Raw genomic sequence first — 25,267 nt, 5'->3', positions numbered from 1 at the left:
GAATACAGCGCATTGACGACAAACTTCGAGTGTGCGTCACTGAATGATTTTGATCACAGCAGGTGGCAGAGTTTTATGACGATGGAATTTCAAAGCTTGTCCACTGCTATGATAAGTTCCTAATTTTAATGATGACTATGTAAAAAAGTAGAATTTTAGTCACTCTTTTAGATTAATATATATATATATATATTTTGCGCTTAGTTTGTTTTAAATTTCAAAAAATTTCATACTTTCTGAACAGTCATATTTATGCCATCCGTTGGAACTTGTGTGCATCAAACGGATGGTCAAAGCAGCACATTAGCGACTGATGGCGGTATTGAATTGCCGTTACATTGTGAAATTTGGAAATAAGATCCTGGGGTATAAAAAATGTAAGACTTTTTCTTAAAGGATTAATATGAAATATAGGACAGCTTGGATCCCTGTTTAAAGTAAAATCGGTTGTTTTTGTTTCTTTCAAGTATGTAATAGTCAATCAGGTTTGATAATCTGATGTGTTAGGCATCCATCTGGAAGGAGAGATGAAAATAATTTTAATAGACATATGTATATACTTGTGCAAACTAAGCATTAAATCATTTCTTTGAAAATAGCAGATTCCATTAAATGACATATTTGTCTTGCTACTGAGTAATTAATTTCTAATGTTTCCCAACTGTTAATTCAATGTCAATCATTATTGGTTGTACAAATTGGAAATTTAGACCCCTCACTCACCCCTCTTTTTGAAATGTTGAGCACATCATGTTATAGTTTTAATCTATATCTTTTTCTTTTCTTCTCTTATACATTAATTACATTATTAAGAAATAGTAAATGAATTTTGACTTTTCATTTAGTAGGATCAATTCTCATTTTTAATTCATAAATTATTTTTCTAATAATTACAGTTACAGTTAAGTAGCCATGCTTTCAACTAAAAGTTTATACGGATGTTAAAATAAGTAGAAATAAAAGAGCACACACTTTTGTCAAAATTTATTTTCCCAGTACAAGAAAAGAAAGGCGAGCGCTTTTAAATTGTTTGAACATGGAATGAATTAAGTAAAAAATTGTAAAATGAATTCAGCTTAGAATTTGTTGCTCATAGCTCTTATAATGTGTACACAACTCCCACAATTTTTTCAACTACATCTTCTTTCTTCTTAACAATGGCAGCTTCTCCATCTAAATATTGTTGTTTACTTATTTTGTTAGCAATGAGTTTTTCAACCAGCAACATTTGCTGCTGCAACTGCTCTTTCAGAGTCTTGTCATAACGTTGAATTTCTGCTACCTGTAAATTAAACAATCAGTAGATTTTTTTTATATTTTTAACATTAAAATTAACAGTTAAGTTAAAATTATGTGAATAAAATAAAAATTAGAATTCACATTTCAAGAGAACTGAAATATTTAACATTCTTTTGATGCAAATCTTGATTTGTAAAGGCTGTTTTTAACACATCTTTAAAAAGTGATTTGTTACCTTTTCTGCTACATCTGATCCTTCATGCTTCAACTTCTGCAACAATTCGGTGATTGTCTGAGTTTCATTTTTATGATCAACATTCAATTTTTTCACAGTTGCTTGATAACTGTTCAAATCCTTATTATGCTTAAACTTATTCAAAGCTTCATCAAATTTTGCATATATGTCGGCCCTTTTGTCACAATGACTATGCACAGTTTCGATTAAGCCAGATATTCTAAGTTTGCTTTCCTTGTTTGGATCCTATAATGAAAACATATATGTCTTAAAATAGAATAAAGGGTAAGATTTTCTGAATTTCAGTAGGAAATTGCTTATTTGAATAAAGGGGGGGGGGGGATTTCTTTTTTTTTTTTTTTAGCTTGATTATTTGTAACAGAAAAGATTTATTTCAGGTTTTTAACAAAAGGTTTTGGTTGGTTAACAAAAGGTTGCTTAGAATATTTTACATATATACATGTTACAAAAATCTGAACTGCAAGTTAAGAAATATTTCAAGAATTTTAAGATTTATAGCAAATTACTTAAATTTATCCAGAAATTTCTCTACAATTAGTCAAGTTTTCGGTATAAAGGCTATAAATCAAAAAATATTTTATTATCTACATAACCTGCAGTCTACTACACTCACAAGTATTTACAAGACATGCTTGCCTAATTTCATGTTTCAACATTGAATAGAATGCCAACTCATTCTTATTTTTGTGGTGTGATGAAAATTTAAATCAAAAGAACATAAACTACAAACCTATTTTATGCAAAACTTGCCCCAGATGCATATGGATCATTCTTCAAAAAGTGTAACTTTTCTGTCACACACCTTTTCAAGTAAAAACGTTAAGGAACAATTCATTTAACAATTATTTTTAATTTCATCAAAAATATATCTATTTAAACCTATTAACAATTTTTTAATAATAATTTTTATTTTAGTACATTTTTGGTTCACAACATGTGAATTCTCACCGTGTCATGTCACAGTTTGGTGCATCCAAAATTCTGTATTATAAAGATTATTTAAGTAAAAACCTCCTAAATGTGCGTTTCTAACATTTTTTTTGCGAAAAATAAAATATTCAGCTTCTCTCACTCAATATCCCTCGAAGGGTTCAAACCCACGGTTGAAGACCCTTCAATTTAAAAATGATTATATATATTAAAAAAAAAATGATTCCCAGGGGCCGCCGACACACCGACCTTTTCTACTTTCTACCTACTACCTACTACTTTTAGCTTTCCTATTTTTTTTTAATGAAGAATATCATCCTGAAAATCAGAGTATATAGAAAAGTACACAGGCCCCAGAAATATAGTTTACCTAAGAGAAAAATTAAAGTTTAGCGAGAGTGTTTGAAATTAATAGTCACACCAGTAGTTCTAAGTGTTTGAATGTAAAAATCATGTATGAATCGAAAACTGAAACAAAACTTTATCAAGAGGTGAAGAAAGGAATGATATTTAAAATAAAATAGGGTGAAAAAAAAGACCAAAGATCATTAAGGTTATTTAAGGTCACCAAAGCACCAGATCAGGTCAAGAAAAGTTTTTTTTACTTGGGGCAGCAGATGGCTTGCATTCCAAGCAAATAAAAATACTAGGCTGTAAATTGAAAATTTTTAGTATGGAAAATCTAAATGTAAATGGTTTTTAAGGAGAACAGTGTTTGAGGGTGTTTCATATTTTTTATCAATAAAATAACTAAAAGAAGATTGGGACGTAGCCAAGAGGTGGGGAAGAGAGAGATCCAAAAGAGCTTATATCTTCCTTTTTAGTCACCAAAGCTTGCCTAAAGTGCGTTTTTGAAACTTAGATTTTTAAGGAATTCCTAGGAAAAACTCCCGAACCCCATTCCTTAGTTTAACGTCATTAAAGATGGCCACAACAGCGTATTTGGGATTTCAGCTTCGAAAAACTTCGAGGAGTATATTTCCGCCACAATTGACCTAGAAACGTCCCCACCCCATCATTAAAGAGCGTGCGGTGTCGAAAAAATTTCGGAGGCCCCTTAAGCATCTCCTTCCCATAGTATCATAGAAGATCGTCTAAAATTACCTTTTTTGGGCTTCAAAAAAAAGTACGAAACCTCCCCTAATCCCCACTTTTCCCATAACATCATGACAGAAGATTTTTTGACCTATTCTCAAAAATTAAATTAAAACCTCAAATTTAAATTAAACACCACACACCAAGCAATTTTTGTAACTGACCATAGTCTTTTCTCTATCGATCTACTTCGTTTCTCACTTTCAGATTCTGTATCATGTAAAAATTCATGTCATGGTGTCATGGACTCACACGTTCACCAGACCTTTATATCTTTCATCGTCCACTAACCTCATCTTTCCGCATTAAATATTACCCCTCTGATTTCTCTTTCCGAAGTTTCGATTGTTTACCGGGACCAGGTGAAAGCTCTCAATCCTCTCTTCTTAGTCATAGTTTAAAACAGCATTTTCGAATATACAGTATCGAAAAATTTCAAAGAAAGCCCCCCTCCTCCTTCCCCCTTCGTCATCATCAGTAAAGCACATCAGAAATCTCGTTTTTAATGCTTCAATTTCGAAAAAATTCCAAGCAGAGCATGCCATAACTTCTTCTAAAATCATCGAAGATCGATGAAAGTTTCGTTTTTGGAACTTAACTTTTGAATAACATGTCCTAGTTTTTATCAAAAAAAAAAAAAAAAAGAAGAAGAAGCTTACAATTATACCTTTTTAAGATTTCAATCAAAAAAATTCTTTATGTTCTATGATACATCCTTTGTTTATTTTCAGCAATAGTTGAAGTTGTGATATTTTTGTCCAAAAACAAGAAGATAGATTTTGCTTAAAAATCTGAGTGTATTATTCTGACTTCTCACCTCTGTAAACTTCAATTTCAGGGATGTAAATTAATGTAAAAAAAAAAATGAACATGTTTTCATATGCTTAACATGTGCAGATTGTAGCAACAAAGAAAAAGAAATTTTGCCTGAAAAATGTATCTAATAGACCTATATTAATGGAAAATTTCTCACCTCTGTGACAGACCATATCAATTTCATTATTTCTGAGGCGAACATAACTGATGAAGGGGAAATACATCAATAATAGGCATTCTACCAAAATTATAAATTGCCAGTATATCTTCAAATTTACTAAATAATATTTTTAACACACATTTGAAACTACTAACTAAGCTGTATTTTAATTAAGAGCTTAATATTTTATTCCCACTAATCATCAAAATCGCTGATTGTTTGCACAATTTACAAAATTATTACTTTGATATTAAATTGGCCATGAATTTTTAAATATTAATTTTTTTTTTCGTGAACAAAGCATTTTTTATGGTAAAATAATTGGAACTTAGCTGGGCCATGGTTTATGGTTATTTCTAGCAGGTAACACTTTCATGTAAGAATTTAAAAAAAAAAGTTTCAAAGTTAAAAAAATATTTGCGTTTAAAAGTTATGTTTTCTGGAGAGAATGACTCATATGTAACTGCTCTCCCCGCAGTATTGGGCTCTATTTTTGTTTATAATTTAAGATAGATTGATGGAAATTTTCAGAATTAAAGTATGAATATTTTTTATAAAATATGAAATCCACTTTTGGTGTCACCTGACACAAACCTCTGAGGCACAGTGGCTTTGCTTTTTTCTCAGCTAAATAACATAGTAACTTTAAAAAATTTGCCAAAAAAAAAGGGGGGAGGGGGAGCCACTAAAGCTACAGTACTTCACAGGGTCAAAGAAAGAAAAAACATTTTTGAAAAAATTTTTAATTCAAAAAGTTTTATTGCATCCATTGGAAAATATAAATTTATCACTATCAAAATGTAAACCACACATTAGAATCTATGCATTGACAAATCTCGGTTATTTAGAAATTTGACAATTTTAGGGAAAAGTTTTGTTCAAATAATACATAATCTTCCCCTCCCCAACTTTTCATTTTAAAAGTCGGGGTCAACTTATACACGGTACGGCAATTCAAGAAATATTTTAAATTAAAAATGTGGAAGAATTATATGAGGAGATGCAAGATTTAATACGAGTATTAGAGACTATATGAGTATATAAGTATTAGAGACTGACCGACTGAAGTCAAAGAACATTACTTTTCACATACACAAAAAAAAAAAATTGCCAACTTTTTTTCTTGGGGGGGGGGGGGATTTTAAGATGGAAAACTTATTTATCATTTTTGTAAGATACAAATAACTTTTTACTTTGTTTGATAACAAGTAAAATGAGTTTGTTATCCCCTCTTACAAAGAATAAAATGATGCAGACATTATATATTCTGCTTAGCATTAAGAGCTTTTTTATAGTATTGTATGAAAACTGTTTTCACTTATCTAACCTATCCAGTTGTGAAATTTTATGTTGGGAGGAATTTTGAACAAAATTCAGTTTTGTGTTTTCATACATATGAACTAAAACACTAAAAAAAATCATTTAAAAACATAATTCGATATTGTTAACAAAACAGATAGTTATCTCTTGAATTAAAATATGAATTTTGCGCTAACGTTAAGTGTGAAAAAGGCATATTTGAAATTATATATGAAATGTGATGTTGGCATACAGTAAGCTCATTAAAATATGTGTCAATTTCTTATTTAGAGCAAAAATTGTATCATAAAGGTTAAAGAAATTTCAAAAAAGTTTGATATTTTATGGAAAAAAAACTAGGAATACAGAACCTAGTGCAATTGTCTTACAAAATACTCAATAATCCAATAAATATCATACAAGAAAATGTTATTTTACTACATATTAATGCTAACGTCTTACCTTTGTGATGCTGAAGTCCAGCCTAACATAAATAATTACTACAATGAACAGAAGATATAAAGCTATCACAACCAAAAATGGTTCTTGCAACATGAGCATTTTCTGGTACTCGTAATGTATCTGAAATAAACACCAACATATTAATTAAAAATAGCCAAATTACACAGCAAATGCATAATATTTATTGTTTGAAAATAGAAATTTGGATTTTTATTTTTATTTAATTTTGCAATTATAGATGCTAGATAATCTTACAAGAGGCTGAAAATATTATTAAAGGCTATTATATCTTGTAAAAAACCACTCCAAAACTATCAACAGCACCATTCCAATGAGTATCAGTAGTAATTTATGTATTTTGAAGAGCTTTTATTTTATGCATGCCTAGTGGTACCCATACAGCTTTGCCCTTAGTATAGAATTAAAAGATCATTTGGTTCGCCTGTATATTTGCAGTGAACTTCTAATATGCGTTTAAGTTTTTTATTTATTTATTTATTAATTTATTTTTTTCAAGATCCACATATTTTTGGCAGATTAGTAAATTTAGCATGTATCTTAACAGAAACAAGCAGAAGCCTTAAAAAAAATAAATAAATAAAAAAAATAAGGAAAGGAAGTTTCCTTTCCTTGCTTAAAATGCAAAATAAGACATTTTTCCAAAATTAAACACTATAGAAAGAACCTTGTAATAGCAATATTTTAATAATTTACTGAACATTATTCCATTAAAACAAAGAAAATAAAAGCAGACAACTTTTTCTTATAATTCAAATCCTTTTTAATAAAAGAAAAGTTAATATTTTTTGGAAGGCTGGAGGTATGAAAGTTCAAAAAATCTTTTTCTCTGGTTTTGCTTTTTAAATTTTTTTAAACTATTTTTTTGGTGTAAAAACAAAGTATCAGTCTCATTCCTATAAGTCCCATACCCAAAGATATAACATAGTAAAAATTTAAAAACATCTTGGAAGTGTCACACGTTACATACAATTTGAGTCACATCTTCGGTAAAGAAATTTTCCGTGTTGTTTAGGGAGGGAATACACCCATAAGTGTCCGTCCTTGCTATAATTTTTTATGTTTTTGAACTTTTCACCTCTTTAGAAGAATGTTAGCGGTTAATATACTTCTCCCTTTCCCTCCAAATCCAAATAATAACAATGAAATTGTCAATTAAAACTGAGAAAAAAAGGGGTGGGGCATTAAATTCAAAAAGGGTGGGGGAATAAGGGTTATATTTGAATTTAAGAGGTCTTTTCACATAAGAATTAGCTAAAACATTTTCAGAAGCATTTTTCATGCTGCACAGTAATCAAGCAATGTATTTTTCCTTTTTTTCTCAAGTACCTTATAATAATGTAAAAAACCATGCACGAGAGAGGAAGTAAGCATGGCGACTTCAGCTTAATCTTGTTACAAATCTTACCAAATACGTTAAGTTCAACAATAATAGCTCTTAATGAGCAATATATCCTCCCAACAAATGCATTATTAGGAGGAGGGAACTTGTATCATTAGAAAATTTAACTTGTGTTCTCTCAATAATTAGTAGAATTTTAAAGATTCTAAATCAAAATGAAAAATAAAATTACTGTGTATTTTCAATAAGTTACCGCCCTATAGCCAAGACTAAGGCAGAAATGCCTGAAATACACCACCAGCTGTCATTTCCTATGCCGGGCTGATAAGTGCTAATAAGCAAGAAACTGCAGTCCTCGGCTGGAATGACTGAGCTGGCAGTGCATTTCATGTAGTTACTATGTATTTATTTCTTTAAAGAAATCATGGCTGAATTTTGAGTTTAGTTATCAATTGGAGAAAAAGCACATTGAGGCAAAAAAAAGTTAAAATATTTATTAATCTTCAACGTTTTCTAAAGCTTATTTTCTATTTTAAGCTTTTTTGCTGAAATTCTTTTGAGCTCAGCTTAGACCACAGGGAGACCTAAATATTGCTCAAAAGCAAAACTTTTTTTTAAACAATATTCATCCTCACTGTTGAGATGAGTCAACTTGAAAATTTTTGAAAAAAATCCTTAATTAAAAAAAAAAATATATTAAAACTCAATTTTCTGTACAAACTCATTAACTCTTTAGGCCTCCTGTGTTCAACCTAAGTATTTTTTGATTTGTATAAAAAATTTTTGATACATCCAAGTCCATAGAGGCAACTTTTTATCAACTGAAAATTTCTAAAAAAGGAGTTTTGCTATACCCTGGGGAGCAAAATAGACTTGTAATAAAGAACTTAAAAGCATGTAATTTTTACTATTTGGCAAATTAAAAGCAGTTATTGCTGCACTTTCAACATTTCAAGAATTAATAATCACATTACCAAAACATTACTTTTTTTACTCATTGTAAAAGTCTTATGCATTAATCATCAAAACTACGTATGCTATTCTTTACAATAAAAATAAACATTAACAAAGTTCAATTAACAAATGATAAAATTAAAAATTAAATAATCTTATTTAAGATGTTTACTGCAATCTCAACTGGAAAAAAGTAATAAAATAAATGTTGCATGCAGTACATTTTGAATGGTTCGCTACAAATATGATACAGCTTGTAGTTTCAATAGGGCTTTGGAATTCATTGGGGATAAATAATCAAACAAGAACTAATGAAGTTTGGCTTAAGATGGTTGATATCTTTGTATTCTGTATTTATTAATCGCTCTTTCTAGTTTTTCGAAAGAAAAAAAAATTGTTGCAAAGCTGTCAAGTCAGTGGAGTACAAGCACTTTGATGAAATATTCATTATTTTAAAGAAATAGCCAGAAAAAGCGTTATACACATATTAGTTACATTGAATAGAGAAGTAAGATAGTTTTTGACGTCATATTACGCATTAGTTAATAATAGAATTTTAGATTAAACCTTGCAATACATCACATAGCCATTTGGCAACACTTTAAATATATTTTGCAAGAAAAAGTAAATGGCCATAGTACTGGGCAAAAACATACTCAAAGGATAAGCTTTACATTCACTTTAAGTCAAAAAATTAAATAAAATGGCATTACCTGTGACAGGATCAAGGTTCAAATACAATATACTGACAAACACCATGGTGGAATGGTTACTGAGTGAAGCTACACTAAATGAGAATATATAGTTTCTAGCAATGAAAATATTTATTCTATAAATCTCTTGACTAAAACAATGTAGCCATTAGGCATAACTTAAATTTTACTTTTTGATGTTTATTTCACAATTCAGCCTTTTTTTTTCACACTTTAAATTTTTCTCAAAATATGGACAGATTATTTTAAATATTTTTCCTGTTACTCATGCAATTATTATAAAAGCATTTTTGATTTCTTACAAGAAAAAAAGTGCTGCATCAACAGGTTAAATAAAATTGAATGTTTGCTACGACAAGAACAATGTTGGATGCCATCAATGCTAAAAAATGACAAGGAAGTAGTATACAACTCTTTCAATCCAAAAAAAAAATAAATAAATAAAATAAAGTTAAATTCTTTACAGTAAATGCAATAAGATACCTCAAAATCTTGAATGTGCTGCTCAACAAGATTTGATTTATGCATAACAATCACTGGCCTTCCAACGGTGTCTAAATATGTGTAGTGAAGTTCATCTGGTAAGCGATCAACAGCATAAGGCGGCTTTACTTGGATGTTTCTAACATGCAAGAAAATTGTAGTCAGAAAAATGAAATACGCCTCTAGCATATGCAAAAAAACATCTAATAATTTGTATAAACTAAAAGGTTTTATAAAAATTTAAAAAAAAATATATAGCAGTATCAGTGGTGAATTTACAGTGTCCCAATTACGAGGGGCCTCCATGGTTTAAGGACCCTAAAAGGGATCCGAACTGCATCTGAAACAATGTTCACATTCAACAAAGGAACCCCCAAACATTAATTGCAATGGGCCTACCAATTGTGTAAATTTGCCACTGAGTACTATAAAGATGAAGAAAAAATCTAAGAATGTTTCGAAAGGTAAAATATTTCCACTGAACGGAATTATTGGTTGATATATGGGTTAAACAAGTGATGAAAACCACACAAATGGTTAACATTTAGAATTACACTTTTTCAAAAGAGTTTTTTAACATGAAAACTTCTACAATGTATATAAGAGGAGAAAATATACTTGGAAAAACCTCAAAAGAAAAGAAACATCTAAAAAGTGTAACATCTAATTTTAAAAATAACCGATTTCTCTCGGATATTTTCAATGCATTTTGTCGCTAAATATATGATTTTAAAGTAATGAGTAATTTATGGACAGTATTGAGTTATAAAGTTTAAAAAAAAGAAAGAAATTAACAAAAAAATTTTATATATGTATATATATTTTTTCTCTCTCTCTCTTTAAAAACTAAGCACAACTTTGAGAAATCATACTTGCATTCTAAAAAAAACTGATAAATGGCATGCAAAGCATTGTGATGACCTCTCCTTATAGCTAGCGACCTATTGATCTGTTTTGTATGGAGGATAGGGGGTCGTTATAAGGAACATGGACGTTATAAAGAGCATGGACGGTGTTTGCATGAAAAGCTAAACGTTACTAAAACATCTCATGATTTTGAGACAAATTTATTCTAGGAAAAATACTAGAAATTTTCGTAAGATAAAGTAAAAGGAAGTTTTAACATGTTAAGAAATTCACCAATGCATTTAGTATTATAGTCATATCGTTGATACAACAGCAAAGTATCTAATGAGAAAGTTTGTTTTTTAATGTTGAACTCAAAAGATTGTATCAAAAATGATATAATACAGTGAATATAAATCTAAAAACAATAATAAAAGTATTTATTACTGTAGAAATCACAACATCCTTGGTTTATGGGCTGATTTGGTATTCACATTACAAGTATTCTTTGGCCTCCTAAAAAGTAGCGTTCTTCACATTTGATAGTTTGCATTTTAAGCTACAATATTAATGCTTCATAATCTACTGAAATATATAGTTCTAAATATTTTAAGAATGAAGAACTAAATTTATAACAATTCTACTTCAGATTTTTGCTGCAACATTTTTCTCAATGCATTTTAACGCTTTCGGTTGATCACCGGTTACTTGAGCAGACATGACGCAGACGAATAACATGCAGGTGAAAAATACATATAATTGTTCAAAAATGTCACGTGGTTCCATCAACCAATCAACCAACTACAGTTACGGTCGACCGGTAGATCAACTGGTGAGGCTCATAAAATGACATCAGAAGCAATCAATTAACCAGTAGCTCTCAAGAATGCTGCGGTTAGCAACCAGTTACTCACCGGTCGACCGGTGAGGTTCGTCGAACACAAGCTATCCTCTGCCAGTTGTGATATTTCGGTTCATTAGTTCATTTCGGTTAATTTTTAATTAGTCAGTCCTACTATATTCTTTTAAAATCACCAAGACCATAGATTGTAAAAAGTTCATTTGATCTAAGATGAATTGCTTTTTTTTCTAAACAATGATACAATAAGAAATTTGGTTGTTTCCTAGTTATCACTTTGACGACCAGTTTTCAGCAAAAGAATAACCTAAATTTTCCAGGCACCAAATTATAAAATTATTTTCACTGCTTTTCAAATTTTCACTAAATGAATTGATTATTCTAGTTTTTTGACCCATATAAAAAATTAACATGATTTTCAAGTAAGTTATTGACTCTTAAATTGTTACAATAATATCTGCAAAGCTGTTGAAATTGATCTACCCATTCTTTAATAACATGTTTTACTTTGTTTAATTTTCATGTATTGATTTTACCCAGCTCATTGACAAGTTTTATTTAAACAGTTCCGATAATTCTATTACTTTGAATTTGGGTCGTATATAATTTCGAGATGGATTTTAATATAGTTCAAGACAAAAAATAGTAAATTATGAAGCAAAGAACTTTGATATTCTAAAATAAAAAACGGTAAAAGAAGCAAAAGCTGTGAAAGTAGGAACACTATAGGAACCTGAGTTTTTAATCAGCAGGCCTTTTCTACAAAAAAAAAAAAAAAAAAAAATTGAAAACCTGCATTCAGAAACGAGTATATGTGTTTTTTATTTAAATTAACTCTTTCAAATTCATTTACATCCCACAGAAAAAACATCAAAAACTGAAAATTAAGCTTTTATTTAATACAAAAGGATATTTGTTTTCAAGTAAGCAGCAAAAAAATTATGTTTATACTGAAACGTGTTCTGTACAGAACCATAATATGTTCATTGAGAATTAGTATCCTTGAATCCCTAAATCTAAAGCAATTTAAAATTTATGTAGGATATAGTTAGGAGGAATGGGACAGATATAAATTTATGCTGAAATAAAGAAATAAAATGTGAAAGAATATTTCTACCTTGTCCATCAAGAGTCTACATCTTTTAAATAAGCTAGAAATAATTTTGCCTTTTATTTTGGCATAAAAGTAACCCTGTCCCATTCCTCTCCTACTATAAATGATATTCTACATCAAAGAATGTAAAAATATAATTACTTGCTGCCTTCTGGAAGTATTACTCGAACAGTAGCATCATCAATAACACTGTCATCAAAAACATGATCAACAAAACGCATTTTTAAAACATACAAGTCTCCTGAAATGAAAATAATAATAATAAATGCAGTATTAAGGTTATTGTCATATAAAATGATATACAGCCAACGCTCTATAGAATGGCCTCCTATTACTACAACACTTCTGTTATAGCGACCGATGCATGATGTTTCATTTCCTATTCCATAGATGCAATGTTATTTTACTGACCATTAGAGAGTTTGAACTGAACTGTTCATTCCAATATAACGTCCATAACTAAGTTTTAATTTTTGTATTATCCTCAGGACTAACTATTCAAAAACTAATATTAAAGGTAAAATATTTCAATTGAAAAGAATTATTTGTTAGTTTTGGGTTCAAAAAGTAATGAATACTGTAATACCAAATGGTAGACCATACTTTTTTTTTTTTTTTTTTTTTGAAAAAGTCAAAAAAGTGGAAAGCTTCTACAATAGCAGCATGTTTTTTTTTTTTTTTTTTTTTTTTTTTAAAGAAAAGAAACTAACAAAATTTTAACGAATCATGACTATAAGAAATTATTCATAACTATGAGAAATTATTCCTGCATTAAAAAAATGACTAAATAACATACGCAATATGTTTCAACGACCTCTCCTTATAGTGACCATTTTGTTTGGAAGACTGGGTTCATTATAATGAGTATCGACTGTATAAAACTTTTCAGAGCCTCTTCAAAAATGTAGAGTAAAAAATTTAACTGCGAATTAATCATAGTAGTATGAAAATAATAAGCTGTATAGTTACTCATTAAATACATAATTTATTACTTTCATTCAATCAATGAAAACTCATTAAACATATTTTACAAATTAAAAAAAAATTTTTAAAGAGGGGATATCTTACCACTATTGTACAAATACTCATAAGTAGGCACATAATAACCAAGGACATAATGTGTTTTCCATCCCCCAAATAATGGAAAGCGAGGACGCAATTCAACTTCTGTTGAGTCATCTAACATGCGTAAATGACTAGTAGAAATGTTACCAATTTCATCACGGTAATAGACATCACTAGCTGATGCAGGCAGCACAGTCTGTAAAAAATAAATAAAACTATTTTAAATGTACATTGCTCTACTAAGGATTATGAACTATATGAAAGGTAACTATGAAATAATGAACTTCTTTACTAATAATAAAGCTGAAAGTCTCTCTGTCAGGAGGATGTCTGGATCTCTGTAACGCGCATAGCGCCTAGACCGTTTGGCCCATTTTCATGAAATTTGGCCCAAAGTTAGTTTGTAGCATGGGGGTGTGCATCTCGAAGCGATTTTTCAAAAATTCAATGTGGTTCTTCTTCTATTCCAATTTTAAGAACAAAATTTTCATAAGATGGACGAGTAAATTACGAAATTATCATAATGTGGACCCGTAACATGGGCACAAGCCAATTGGCGAGAAAATTCACCATACATTATTTGTATGGCGAACCAAAATACAGGCGAATATATACAATTCAACAGGCGAACCAAAAGGCGAACCAAATACAGGCGATATAAAATATACAGGCGAACCAAAAGACCTTTTAATTTTTCTATTACGAGCAAAGCCGTGTGGTACCACTAGTTAGCAATAAAATTAATATAAATAAAGGAGATTTTCATACAATTAAGTAAAAATTTTAAAAATGAAAGGGATGAAGTTGTGGAAGGTACACTTTTGCCAAGTTAGGCTTCTTATTCCAAAACAGAAAGAAGAAATAAAACACTAATAAATATTTTTTCTCTTACTCCCCTACAGTAACATTACAATGCATCATACAGTTTAATGATGAAAATAACATTGCATGTTTTAGATGAGACAATAATTGTAAATTTGTTTAGATATCCAATTCCAAACTAACTTTTCGGAGTTATTTTTATTGCAAATTGAAAAATACATGAAAATGACTTATGAAATTTATCAGATTTAGGACAAGTCTTTGAAACAAAATGAATAAAAGTAAAACAATTTTAAAAAACTACAAAATTCAAAAGTAGTTACAAATTAAATATTTTAATACAAATAAGGTCAAAATTCAAGTTTAATTAAATGTTCTTATTTTAAAAATAAAATAAAACTTCACCATTTAGTAGCTAGTATTAAGAACAACTTACTTTAAATGATTTAACAGAGGCTATGCCACTTTGATCTCTTTGGAATTCATATCGAGAAAATGGTCCTTTTAATTGAGCTCCAGTGTGAGCTAAATCAATATCTTCCTCAACAGATATCACGCCCCAGTGTGATACTTCAATTGCACGATTTATGTTAGTCACGCTGAGGAATGGATTGTTGTTCTCACAATGAATGGTTAATTTGTTCTAAAAATGAAAAATAATTTATATTAGTAAAATTTTATTGGTGCAATCAAAATTCAAATAGTTTTACTTGGTGCCTATACATCATAATTATTTTTAAATAACAAATAAGATTTAAGGAAAGGTCAATAATATCAGCGATATAATAAGTTGTAAATTTCATCTTGCTGGTTACAGACTATATTAACATTTTGAGAACATCAAATATCTCCCCATGATTTTATTCTGTCACTTAGTAGCTGCTTACTTTGTGTCAAATCTGATTCTGGAAAAATTTGTTTAAATAAAAAAAGCACAGACTGAATCATCCAAAGTCTTAAAATTGAACAGTTGCTCATCAGTGGCAGTTGTTGAAAGGGCAAACTTGTTGAAAGGGAGTCAGTTACAAATACAAAAGTGACGACCAGCAACAGGCCCTGGGCTCAGCTGGGCTGGTCGAAATCAATTTAATAGTCCCCAGTGAAAATCAAAGATTTCAATGACCAGTGTTGATGACCTCGACACTGGTGATGACTTTCTACATTGTTTTTTAGGTAAATACATGCAATATAAAAGACTAAACAAAATTTGGATAAGATTTTTAAGAGAATAAAAATAATCCGAACTGCCAAATCTCAAGATTAAAGGAATAGTATAAGACGAAAAAAGGTTTACTGGAAACTAAAATAGGAGCAGAAAAAGTAAGAATTTAAAAACTGTTTTGATTTGCTAATTTGTATTGCTTTGCATAATTTTCTTATTCAGTCACAAGATATATAAATAAGAATCATTCACTAACTTAAACTTAAGAATGATTCAACTGGATTAGGCAACCTTCCCCACCAAATAAATAAATTTATAAAACACTGATTAATCTTTTGAATAGAAAAATAAACAATATACTGCAAACAAAAATTTAGCAATTAAAAGCTCATTTACTCAACATTTAGAGTGTTCCCAACCTAAAAGCAACAATAATTTAATTTAAAAAAAATTAAGTTTGAAAAATAGGAAATTTAAGAAAAAAATCCTATAGTGAAAAACAGAATAAGTAGGTTAACGTAAGCTGCTAGAATGTAATGAAACAGCTTTCAACTGTCAAAATTTTTTAAACGTTTACAAGATGCAAAAGGATTGAAATCTCAAACACAGCGTGCAATTTTCGGAAATTCTTGCTCAATCTGGTAAGCTTCTAAAAAGAGATTTCCCTAAATGAGTTATGAATTGTAAAAATTCATTTAAGGTAAAGTCTAAAAAGTTAATTTCTTCAAACAACTAAATTCAATGCCAATTTTTCATTTTTTTTTTTTTTTTTTTTTTTTTTTGAAAAAAATTGAGAGTATATAAATAAAATCAGAATTGCTACCTCCCAAAAATTTGTAGTAAAAAGTACAGGAATATAGCAAACATAAGACAGTTGCAAAAATGTAGGAATTATGGTATTGCACATTCAAAATATTTCATTTAAAGTATAAATTTAATTGTGAGAAAAAAACTAATCAAAATTTATTTAGAGGTGACTAAAATGGAACTTCAGATAAAAATTTTTATGGATACACAATTTCCTTTACTTCATACAAGAAAGTAATTAAAATACAGCATTATTTAATACCTAATGTGAAACGGTTTGACACCCCCATTTCAAATTGTAAAACATACCTATACATTAATGATCTGCTTATAAACATCAGGAAGAACACTTGAAAATTATTGTAAATACATTTAGGGTCAATTGGGGTAAAAAGAAACATGGGGTGGACAGAAATAAACTTTATTGAAACTGAACTGCTGGTGATCAGGACTGGCAGAGCTTCGGCTTGGTGTTTTTGTTTGTGTCAGATATTCAAAATTTGAATGAAAACATTGCATTGTTTCATAAGGATGGATGTTCGCAATAACTACAATAAAATTAAAGACTGCAGATAAAGTTTAGAGTTTGTACAATTCTTCAACAAAACAAAAAACATTTTTTGGATTAATTTGAAAAATTTCTTTGGGGTTTTGAATCCTAAAAACCCACCCCTTAAATACAGCACTGATTTAGAGCATATTGAAACTTTCAGGATGATTTTTGTATTTAAATGATCTCAAATTACATTTAGATTAGGGGCACATGCCACAGATAGTTTTATTGTTGAATAACTTCTTAAGCTTCTAAATTGATTCTTGCACCAGTGGGATTATCTACTAACATCAATCCTACGAGGAAATAAATGGGGCATTTCCGTTTACCCCCTAGTTCTCTGGAGTAAAAGGGAACATGGTTTCAGTAGCTAACGACAAAGTCTTAAAGTCGAAGTTCTCATATTCAGTTACTCTCCAAAAACACAACATTTTAGGTTTCATTTCATGCAAAATAAAGGGAAGGATTTTAAATTGAAACACTGATACTCTACATGCAATACACTGACAGCCCGGTTATCACATCCAGAGACTGCAGTTTCATCCCTGTTACGGACTCGCCAGACTGGAATAGAGAATAATTGAGCTGGAAGCAGATGTCATCTCAGTGAAGCTGAGAGTCCCAAAAAAACTGGAAGCAAAAGTAAATTAAGCTCACCAGTGAGAACCTGCAGTCATGGTGCAGTTCAACTCTTAAATTGAAGGCAAAACTTGGGTGTTTCAGCAAAAAGTACTGTCCTGTTTCTGCTAAGGCAGAACCTCATGCAACATGGCAACAGCACAGGCTATTGCTATATTACATTTAGTTCTGCATTGAAGGCGGTATTCTTCCTTTACCCTAACTGACTTTATTACCAAACATTGCTTAATATAAAATTTAGTATTTTGAAAAAACAATCTTATTTGAGAAAAACAAAAAAATAACAGCAATGAAATGGCTTAAATGAAAAAATATCATATAAGCTTTGTGCTACAATATGATTCAAGTAAAAAACCAAGGTAAAGAAAGCATAAATTAAGAAGAAAATACAGTATACAGCTATTTCAAGACTACAATGGAGCCTCTTCATCAGTGCAAGAAGCTCACCAACACAACAGAAAGTCGCGAGAGAACCTCCTGTTCTGATTCACTTGTGTTGGGTCTGTCACTGACACTGTCTGTTAATTGTCACTTATTTGGTTGTGTTGGTAAACTTCTTGCACTGATGAAGAGGCTCCAGTGTAGCCTTAAAATAGCTATATGGTGTATTTTCTTCTTAATTTGTGCTTTATTTACCTTGGTTTTTTACTTTAATCAATCAAATGGCTTTGATTTAAAAAAAAGAAATTACCGTAGTATAAGGGCCAATATTATCATATGGGCCATAAGTAATAAGGTTTTCTGTATGAGACACAGGCTTCAACTTGGTAAATGACTCAATTGAACTTGAAGGCAATGTGATGACTGTAGTTTGCGTTTTGGTAAGATAAGGACTGAAGTAGTAGTGGTTGCCATGATACATTACCAATTGCTTTTCTGATTGTGAAATAACTGAAGGGTACGGAACAAGTGCACGCGTGAAAACCAATTCTAAGCGCACTATGGTGGTCTTGCCAGCTTGAAGAGGATTTTTAAAATGTATTTTGATGAGATCTTTGTCTTTATGATTGCTATATAAAATAAACAAATAAATTATATTTATAAAATATTGCAAAAGGAAGTAATATTCAGAAAAATCTATTAATTTTACAGTAAAGTAAAGCCTGTCTACAACGATACGGTTGGGACCTGAAAAAATATTGTTATAGACAGGTTACTGTTTTGTAGACAATTTGATTACTCATGCTAACATTTTGTTGGGACCAATGAAAATATCATTATAGAAAGGTTTATTGCTATAGACAGTATTGTTATACACAGGTTTCACTGAAGCAAGAACTTTACTGCACGCAAGCTGCACAATACTGAGTGCAGGCCCGATGAGAGGCCATGTCAGCCTAGTTGGAAACTAGGGGGCAAAGGCCTAGTGGGGGCCCGGTTTGGAATTGGAGTAGTATAAATTTGACAAGTTTTATGGGGGAGAGGGGGCGACCAAACTGACAAGGGCCTTGGCTCTTGGCTGCCCCGACACACTGCTAAGAATAAGATATGCAGAACCTAAAGATTGACATTTTATCAACAAGGTTTGAATGTGTTATATCCGGCAAATTTAAGAACTAAAGAAATAGAACTTTTAAGATCAAAATTTTAAAAAGTTTGAATCTAAAAACTACAAGAAGAAATGCTTATGAACATTATTAATCTACTCAAGTAATTTGAATATAAATAATGCATTTAAAATATTAAATTCACTTCATAAAAGTCATGCAAAAATATACACACAATACCATTTCTGGATTTCACAACTTGATTTAAATCTTCATCTATAATTTCATTAATAATTAAGAAAATATTGAACATCAATTTTCAGCCAACATTAGGCAGCAAATAAAATAAATAATATGAAAAAAAAAAAAATGTAATTTTACAAATGTATAAAAAACATCTAAACACCCTACCATGATTGTTACTCTTTTCCGACTTTAACATTTTACTGGAACTTTTAAAGTTTCTTAATGAGTCGGACATATTTATTTGGCAGATTATCCAACATTTTATTGGATTTCTTTTAGTTCTCCAATGATTTTAATCGAACTTTTCACCTTGTTTAACGCATGATTGTTTTATTTTCCAAGTTATTTTACATTTTAACAGAACTCTTAACCCTGCTTAATGTTTTGTTTTGTTTAAAAATCCTTTAAAGACAAAATAATGTATGGTAAGGTCAAAGGAATATTTTCTACATAGATTTCACCAAACATGGTCTTAATCAGGTGTGAATTGGTGGGAGGTCAGTGACCTCCCAAAATTTCCTTATTTGGCAGTTTTTTGAAGACAGTTTTAAAGTATTGAGGGGTTTTTTGGGAAGTTTTCGATAAAGGTGCGTCTTGGCGACTTTTTCAAAGTTCGCCAAATTTTTTGGCGCCAAAGTCTAAGCGCTATTTTCCCGCTCTGCCAATGAAAAAAAGGGGGAGAAACGTATGTTTTTTTTACTAACCTACTGGAAAATGAATGAAATGGAGTTTTTGCATCAGAAATACAAGAAATTGGAGCATCAAAATATAAACAAAAGGTTCAAAAACAACTAAATCTCGAGAAAAATTCTAAAAACTCAACTGCTTAAAAACACTAAATATGAACTAATCTAATCAAATAAACACTGAAAATTATATTGAAATGCAAAGAAAACTAGGCAAAAAAAATTCTTTAAAAAAACGGTAAAAAGCATTAAAACAAATAATTAACCTATTAAAAAAGAAATTAATTTGAATAATTTAATGCACAAAACCACTAATTATAAACTAATCTAAATAAATAAACCCTAAACAATACAATAAAATGCTGCGAAAACTAAATAGATATATTTTTAGTAAGGCAGTGGTTGCAGACCCGACCGCCGGAAATGTAATGAAGCACCGACCAACTTCTGTGCATGAGCAGAGTAGAAATTACTGCCTGGGGTCGGGACTGTTTTATGAACCCGACCAAAGGGGCGGGATCTAATTTCAACAGCCGACCAATGATATTCTATGCGGTCTGACGAATTATGTATGGCCGACCACACAAATTAAGATACTTTCCCAATGACCATAAAAACATTAAAACAAACATCAAATCAAAAATTAATTTGGGAAATATCCTCAAAAACACTATTATTTAACTAATCTAAATAAATAAACTCTTAAAAATTCAATTAAAAAATAAACCCTACAAAACACGAGAAATTCATTCATTTTCCACGGAAGTAGGATAGAAAAAAAAATATTTTCACCCTTTCTTTTTCATTTGCAGAGCGAAAAAAATAGCGTCTGGAAATGGGGGCCAAAAAATTTAGCAACAGTTGAAGGAAAACACATAAAATCACAAAAATAAAACGGCATGGTTGCAAACAGGTTTAGCTTGATTAGAGCAAAATCTAAATACATCTGGACTGAAAAAAATAAAAATACGATTGGAAAGGATTAATTTAGGATTAAAATAAATATTAGACAACAAAAAATTAATTATTTTTGTAAAATTAAGCACTACAAAAGAGGGGGCGGTTATGTAACAATGAAATCACTGCATCCCATGCCGTTTTATAAAAACTATTTTACAAATTTAAATTTAAAAAATGTAAAAAGTTGTACTCACTGCTTGCAAGTTTTCAATAAGATCCTCTTAGTTTCTTGAAAAAAGAAAAACGCCCAATTTAAATTAATTTTAAAAAAATTTGGCCACGAGGTGAATTTAATTTACCACTGCACTCCCATCCGAAATGCGAAAAGCGGGGGTGGGGGGAAAGGCAGGGGGCGCTACGCTCCGTAGAGTGGGTAGTAAAGGGGTTGCCGTAGTATCCCCGTAGTGGCGCCGGTTTGCTATGAGAGCAGTTTATCGCCAGGGAAGGGGAAAATAGTAGGGTTGCCGTAGTATTGCGACAGTGGCGCTTGGTTGCCATAAGAGAGAGATTTATTGCCAAAATTTGGCGACATTTGGAAAAGCACCTTTATCGAATAATTCCCTTTTTTTTTTTTTTCAATTTTTCATTTAATGATGCATAACGCCCCTTCTCATTAGGTGTAATATAGGCTACGCTCATATTTTATCATTCAGTAAAATTCAGAATTTGATTTGGTAAAGTGAGAGTTTTCCCCTTCCTAAAAGTTGAAGTTTGGGTATTACTAGAGGAATTGAAGGATAATCACCAAGTTAAAAATATGCCAATTGATGTACCTATAATAAAAAATTATCCGCACAAGCTTCTAAATATATTTTAGCACAAAGTCTTATTTAAATGCTCTGATATAGCTACCTTTTTACCAATGAAGATAATCTAGACAAAACTCATAGATTAAGAAACACATAAATTTTGAAATGAAATCATTTAGAACTTACTTTTGAGTTAGAACAATGTCTTCAGTTTTCAGATTAACTCTTCCTTCTTCATGAACTTGCTACAAACAAATTAAAACTTAATAAATTTTAAATTTTTGTACTGTATAACCATGATAAGAATTAGACTTAAGAAAGTTAATTAGCAAATTACAGGAAAAGAACTTATAAGCTTTAAGTTACCTCCCTTATGCCATGGCTGAAGCAGAACTGCAAGCATGCAATGACAGCTTGGTTAAGGCATCTAGAGACTGCAGTTTTGTCCTCGTTTTGGGCTAATCCGTCTATAATAGTTGATAATTGAGCATGAGGCAGACTCAGGGATATGCCCAGAAATTTTGGGCCCAGTCGCAAATAACTTTTATGTCCCCCCTCCCCCCACCCTATCACTTACTTCTATGTCCCTACACATATTTTATGCATCATTTAAAAAATTCTAGGGTCCCCCTTCAGGCTTGGGCCAACAGGTGTCCCCCCCCCCTATGCAGATTTATTGAAGCTAAGATTACACACTATTATATGCACACTAGTAACATAAATCTCAACTTCAACGAGAGGGCATTCGGCACCCCCCCCCCCCCCCCCCCCCCCGGCTTCTTTATTAACTATTTTAGACGGATGAGCCAAAAACAAGGGCAAAACTGTAGTCTCTGGATGTTGAACCCTGGTTGTTGGTACAAGCTTGTAAAATAACGTTTTATTTTGACTTAAAGTCATAAGAATTCAAGGGCAAGGAATTTTCTTTGAGAAAGGGCTCAAGGTCCAAGCCAAATATGAGAATTTAAAAAATTTAAATTTCCAAAATGATAAAATCCTTTTTCACAAAGAGTGCCCTGCCGGTGGGGCACATTGGTCCACTTTACGAGAGGTTCTGTTAAAACATTAAAATAAAAAAAGTTTATCAATTCAACACTTCCAAAACAATCTATAGGGTTGAGAAGTGTTTAGTGAAACTTATTGTACAAAATCGAAACTGATCCACTAAATTTTTTGACGAGATAAAAAATAAGTAAAAAAGTGGACCAACATGCCCCACCTCCACCTCCTCTTACCAATTTTTCTATTCTGATTAAATGCAATTGCAGTTAATAGAAAATAATTACTCATCACTGAATGCCAGAAATTAAATGGCCTGTATTGATATTTAAATGAAATGTAAGCTAGATATGTATGCTTTTTACTGGTTGATAGTTTGTTTTTTAAATAACATAATAGTTTGTTTTAATCATTTTGTTCTTCATACATTCAACAACTTCAATGTAGCAGATTAATGTATGTAGAATTTCTTTTGAAAGTAATTGATGCCACAATTATAAGAATTCGTTCACAGACAGAATTCATACTTGAAACGACAATTATGATGGCAAGTGAAAAAAGACCAGGGTAGATAAAAAAAAAAGGGTGCTTTAAAGAGGGATCGTGAGTTCATGAATAAGTACCTGAAATTTCTAAGAAATTGTATCTAATACAAAACACATCTGCTTTGAGTGTCTGTACACGCTTGCATACAAACATTTCTATTATTATTTTATATATATATATATATATATATATATACCATTTACAGTAAAGGTAGAAATATAAACTTCAATAAATACTGTTCTTTGACACAAAAGTATTCAAAAGCTTCTTTGAAACTTTTCTTTGCATTCATACCAACCAGAAAAACAAATACGGCAGAGGTAAAATTAGAATATCTGACAGGGGTACACAGCATTGATGTCAATTTTGAAAACCATTAACAGAAAACCAGAATATCAATTTTGAAGATTTTAAGAGAAGTTTTAACCATGAAATTTGACATACCGATGCTCCTATAAATGCTAAATTAGGTTTTGAACCAGCGTCAAGAGCATACAAGAAAGTTGATACCGGCGATTTCCCGGTGTTTTCTAAAGTTAGTTTTATTAGAACTTTTACAAGCTGCGACGCGATGTCAATGTTACGATCCACTTTAGAATTTACTATTTCTCCATTGCTGCTATTGAATACTACGAATAGTACGAAAATTAATAAGTAATGCATTTTAAACATAATTTTGAAATTGATTGTAACTAAGGCACACGCGTCATATCAGCCCAAAAACAGCCAGAGTTCACAAATTGCTGACGACATTTAATGAAGATTGCCAACTTTAGCAAGATAAATAGAATTCCTATTACTTTAATCCAACGTATTTATTTCTTTATTCAATTTCAAATGCTGTGAATTCAAAAATTTTGTGCATCATAAGAATGTATCTATTTATTATATGGTATAATAATTTTCAACTATTTTTAAATCGATTTTTTTTAATCTTAACTGTCAATGATTAAGTCAACTCAACTCGAGCGAAAATTTGTTTACATAAATTTTGTAAATATTGCATTTTGCAGGTATATTGTTATCAGCATTATTGCTGGAATAAAGAGTTTGTACAGCTAATTATTTTAGAACTTTTTGTCTGAGCTGTAATTTCGTTCAGAAAATGGGTCTTTTTGACAAGTTAGCATATTTTCTGGGCATCAAAAAGAGAGAAGTAAACGTATTGATTGTAGGTTTGGATAATAGCGGGAAAACTACAATTATAAATCATTTCAAACCCGAAGAGCAGAAATCGATGGAAATCGTCCCCACTGTTGGATTTAATGTTGATCGTTTTCGCATGAAAAACCTGAGTTTCACAGCATTTGACATGTCTGGGCAAGGCAGGTACAGAAATTTATGGGAACATTACTATCCGGAAGCTCAAGGAATTATTTTTGTTATTGACAGTAGTGATGCTTTACGGATGGTTGTAGCAAAAGATGAGTTAGAAATGATGCTGCAGCACAAAGACATTAAAGATAAAAGCATTCCCGTCCTGTTTTTTGCCAATAAAATGGATCTGAGAGAAGCGTTATCTAGCGTAAAAGTAAGTCAAGCTTTGGGATTGGATCGTTTGAAGAATAAACCGTGGCATATTTGTGCTAGTAATGCTTTGACAGGTGAAGGTCTCAGTGAAGGAGTTGAATGGTTAAGTGATCAACTCCGCACTAATGTTCAAACTAAGAATTGATCTTGCACATGGTTCCATATAATGGTGCTGTATTTATGTACTTAATGGAATAATTTTATCACGTTAGTCGCAAATTGTGCAATGTTAACCTATTAGTGTATGGTGTCATAAACTATTTCTGATTGTTCTATTTGAAAGATGCCTGTCGGAACTTTTTAAAAAGCTGCATTCATATGTTCAGTGGAATATGGAATGAGATTTGGGTTTTTTTACCTAAAACTTCTTGATGAAACTGGCTGAATCACTTTTGTGAATTAATTTTCACATATCAGCTTGCCTTAGTAA

The 25,267-nt window shown here is 30.8% G+C and overlaps 2 protein-coding genes across 2 annotated transcripts; one reads left to right on the top strand and one right to left on the bottom strand.

Moving 5' to 3' along the window:
• Positions 1-971: 971 nt before the first annotated feature.
• LOC129227459 (dolichyl-diphosphooligosaccharide--protein glycosyltransferase subunit 1-like) lies at positions 972-24,052 on the bottom strand. The gene is made up of 10 exons (XM_054862020.1): positions 23,752-24,052; positions 21,949-22,007; positions 18,326-18,644; positions 14,910-15,116; positions 13,655-13,847; positions 12,728-12,827; positions 9,768-9,906; positions 6,258-6,377; positions 1,475-1,720; positions 972-1,282 (listed from the first exon to the last, which is right to left on the bottom strand). Exons 1-10 carry the CDS (start codon positions 23,977-23,979, stop codon positions 1,100-1,102), a joined length of 1,794 nt encoding a protein of 597 aa, XP_054717995.1. The 5' UTR covers positions 23,980-24,052; the 3' UTR covers positions 972-1,099.
• Positions 24,053-24,344: 292 nt separating this feature from the next.
• LOC129228088 (ADP-ribosylation factor-like protein 6) lies at positions 24,345-24,982 on the top strand. Its single transcript, XM_054862727.1, has one exon. The coding sequence runs from the start codon at positions 24,413-24,415 to the stop codon at positions 24,980-24,982; it is 570 nt and encodes a 189-aa protein (XP_054718702.1). The 5' UTR covers positions 24,345-24,412.
• Positions 24,983-25,267: the final 285 nt, after the last annotated feature.

Source organism: Uloborus diversus, chromosome 8, assembly GCF_026930045.1.
Source record: "Uloborus diversus isolate 005 chromosome 8, Udiv.v.3.1, whole genome shotgun sequence".
In the NCBI taxonomy this organism is placed as follows: domain Eukaryota; kingdom Metazoa; phylum Arthropoda; class Arachnida; order Araneae; family Uloboridae; genus Uloborus; species Uloborus diversus.
This window is presented reverse-complemented; position numbering and strand designations above follow the sequence as displayed.

Excerpts from the sequence above, each read along its gene's own strand:
- LOC129227459 (XM_054862020.1), bottom strand. The coding sequence starts at position 23,979 with ATGTTTAAAATGCATTACTTATTAATTTTCGTACTATTCGTAGTATTC. Across the intron at positions 18,645-21,948 it reads GACATTGTTCTAACTCAAAA|CAATCATAAAGACAAAGATC; the intron begins GTAAGTTCTAAA and ends TATTTTATATAG. Across the intron at positions 9,907-12,727 it reads ATACTTCCAGAAGGCAGCAA|AAACATCCAAGTAAAGCCGC; the intron begins GTAATTATATTT and ends CTTGCATGTTAG.
- LOC129228088 (XM_054862727.1), top strand. The coding sequence starts at position 24,413 with ATGGGTCTTTTTGACAAGTTAGCATATTTTCTGGGCATCAAAAAGAGA.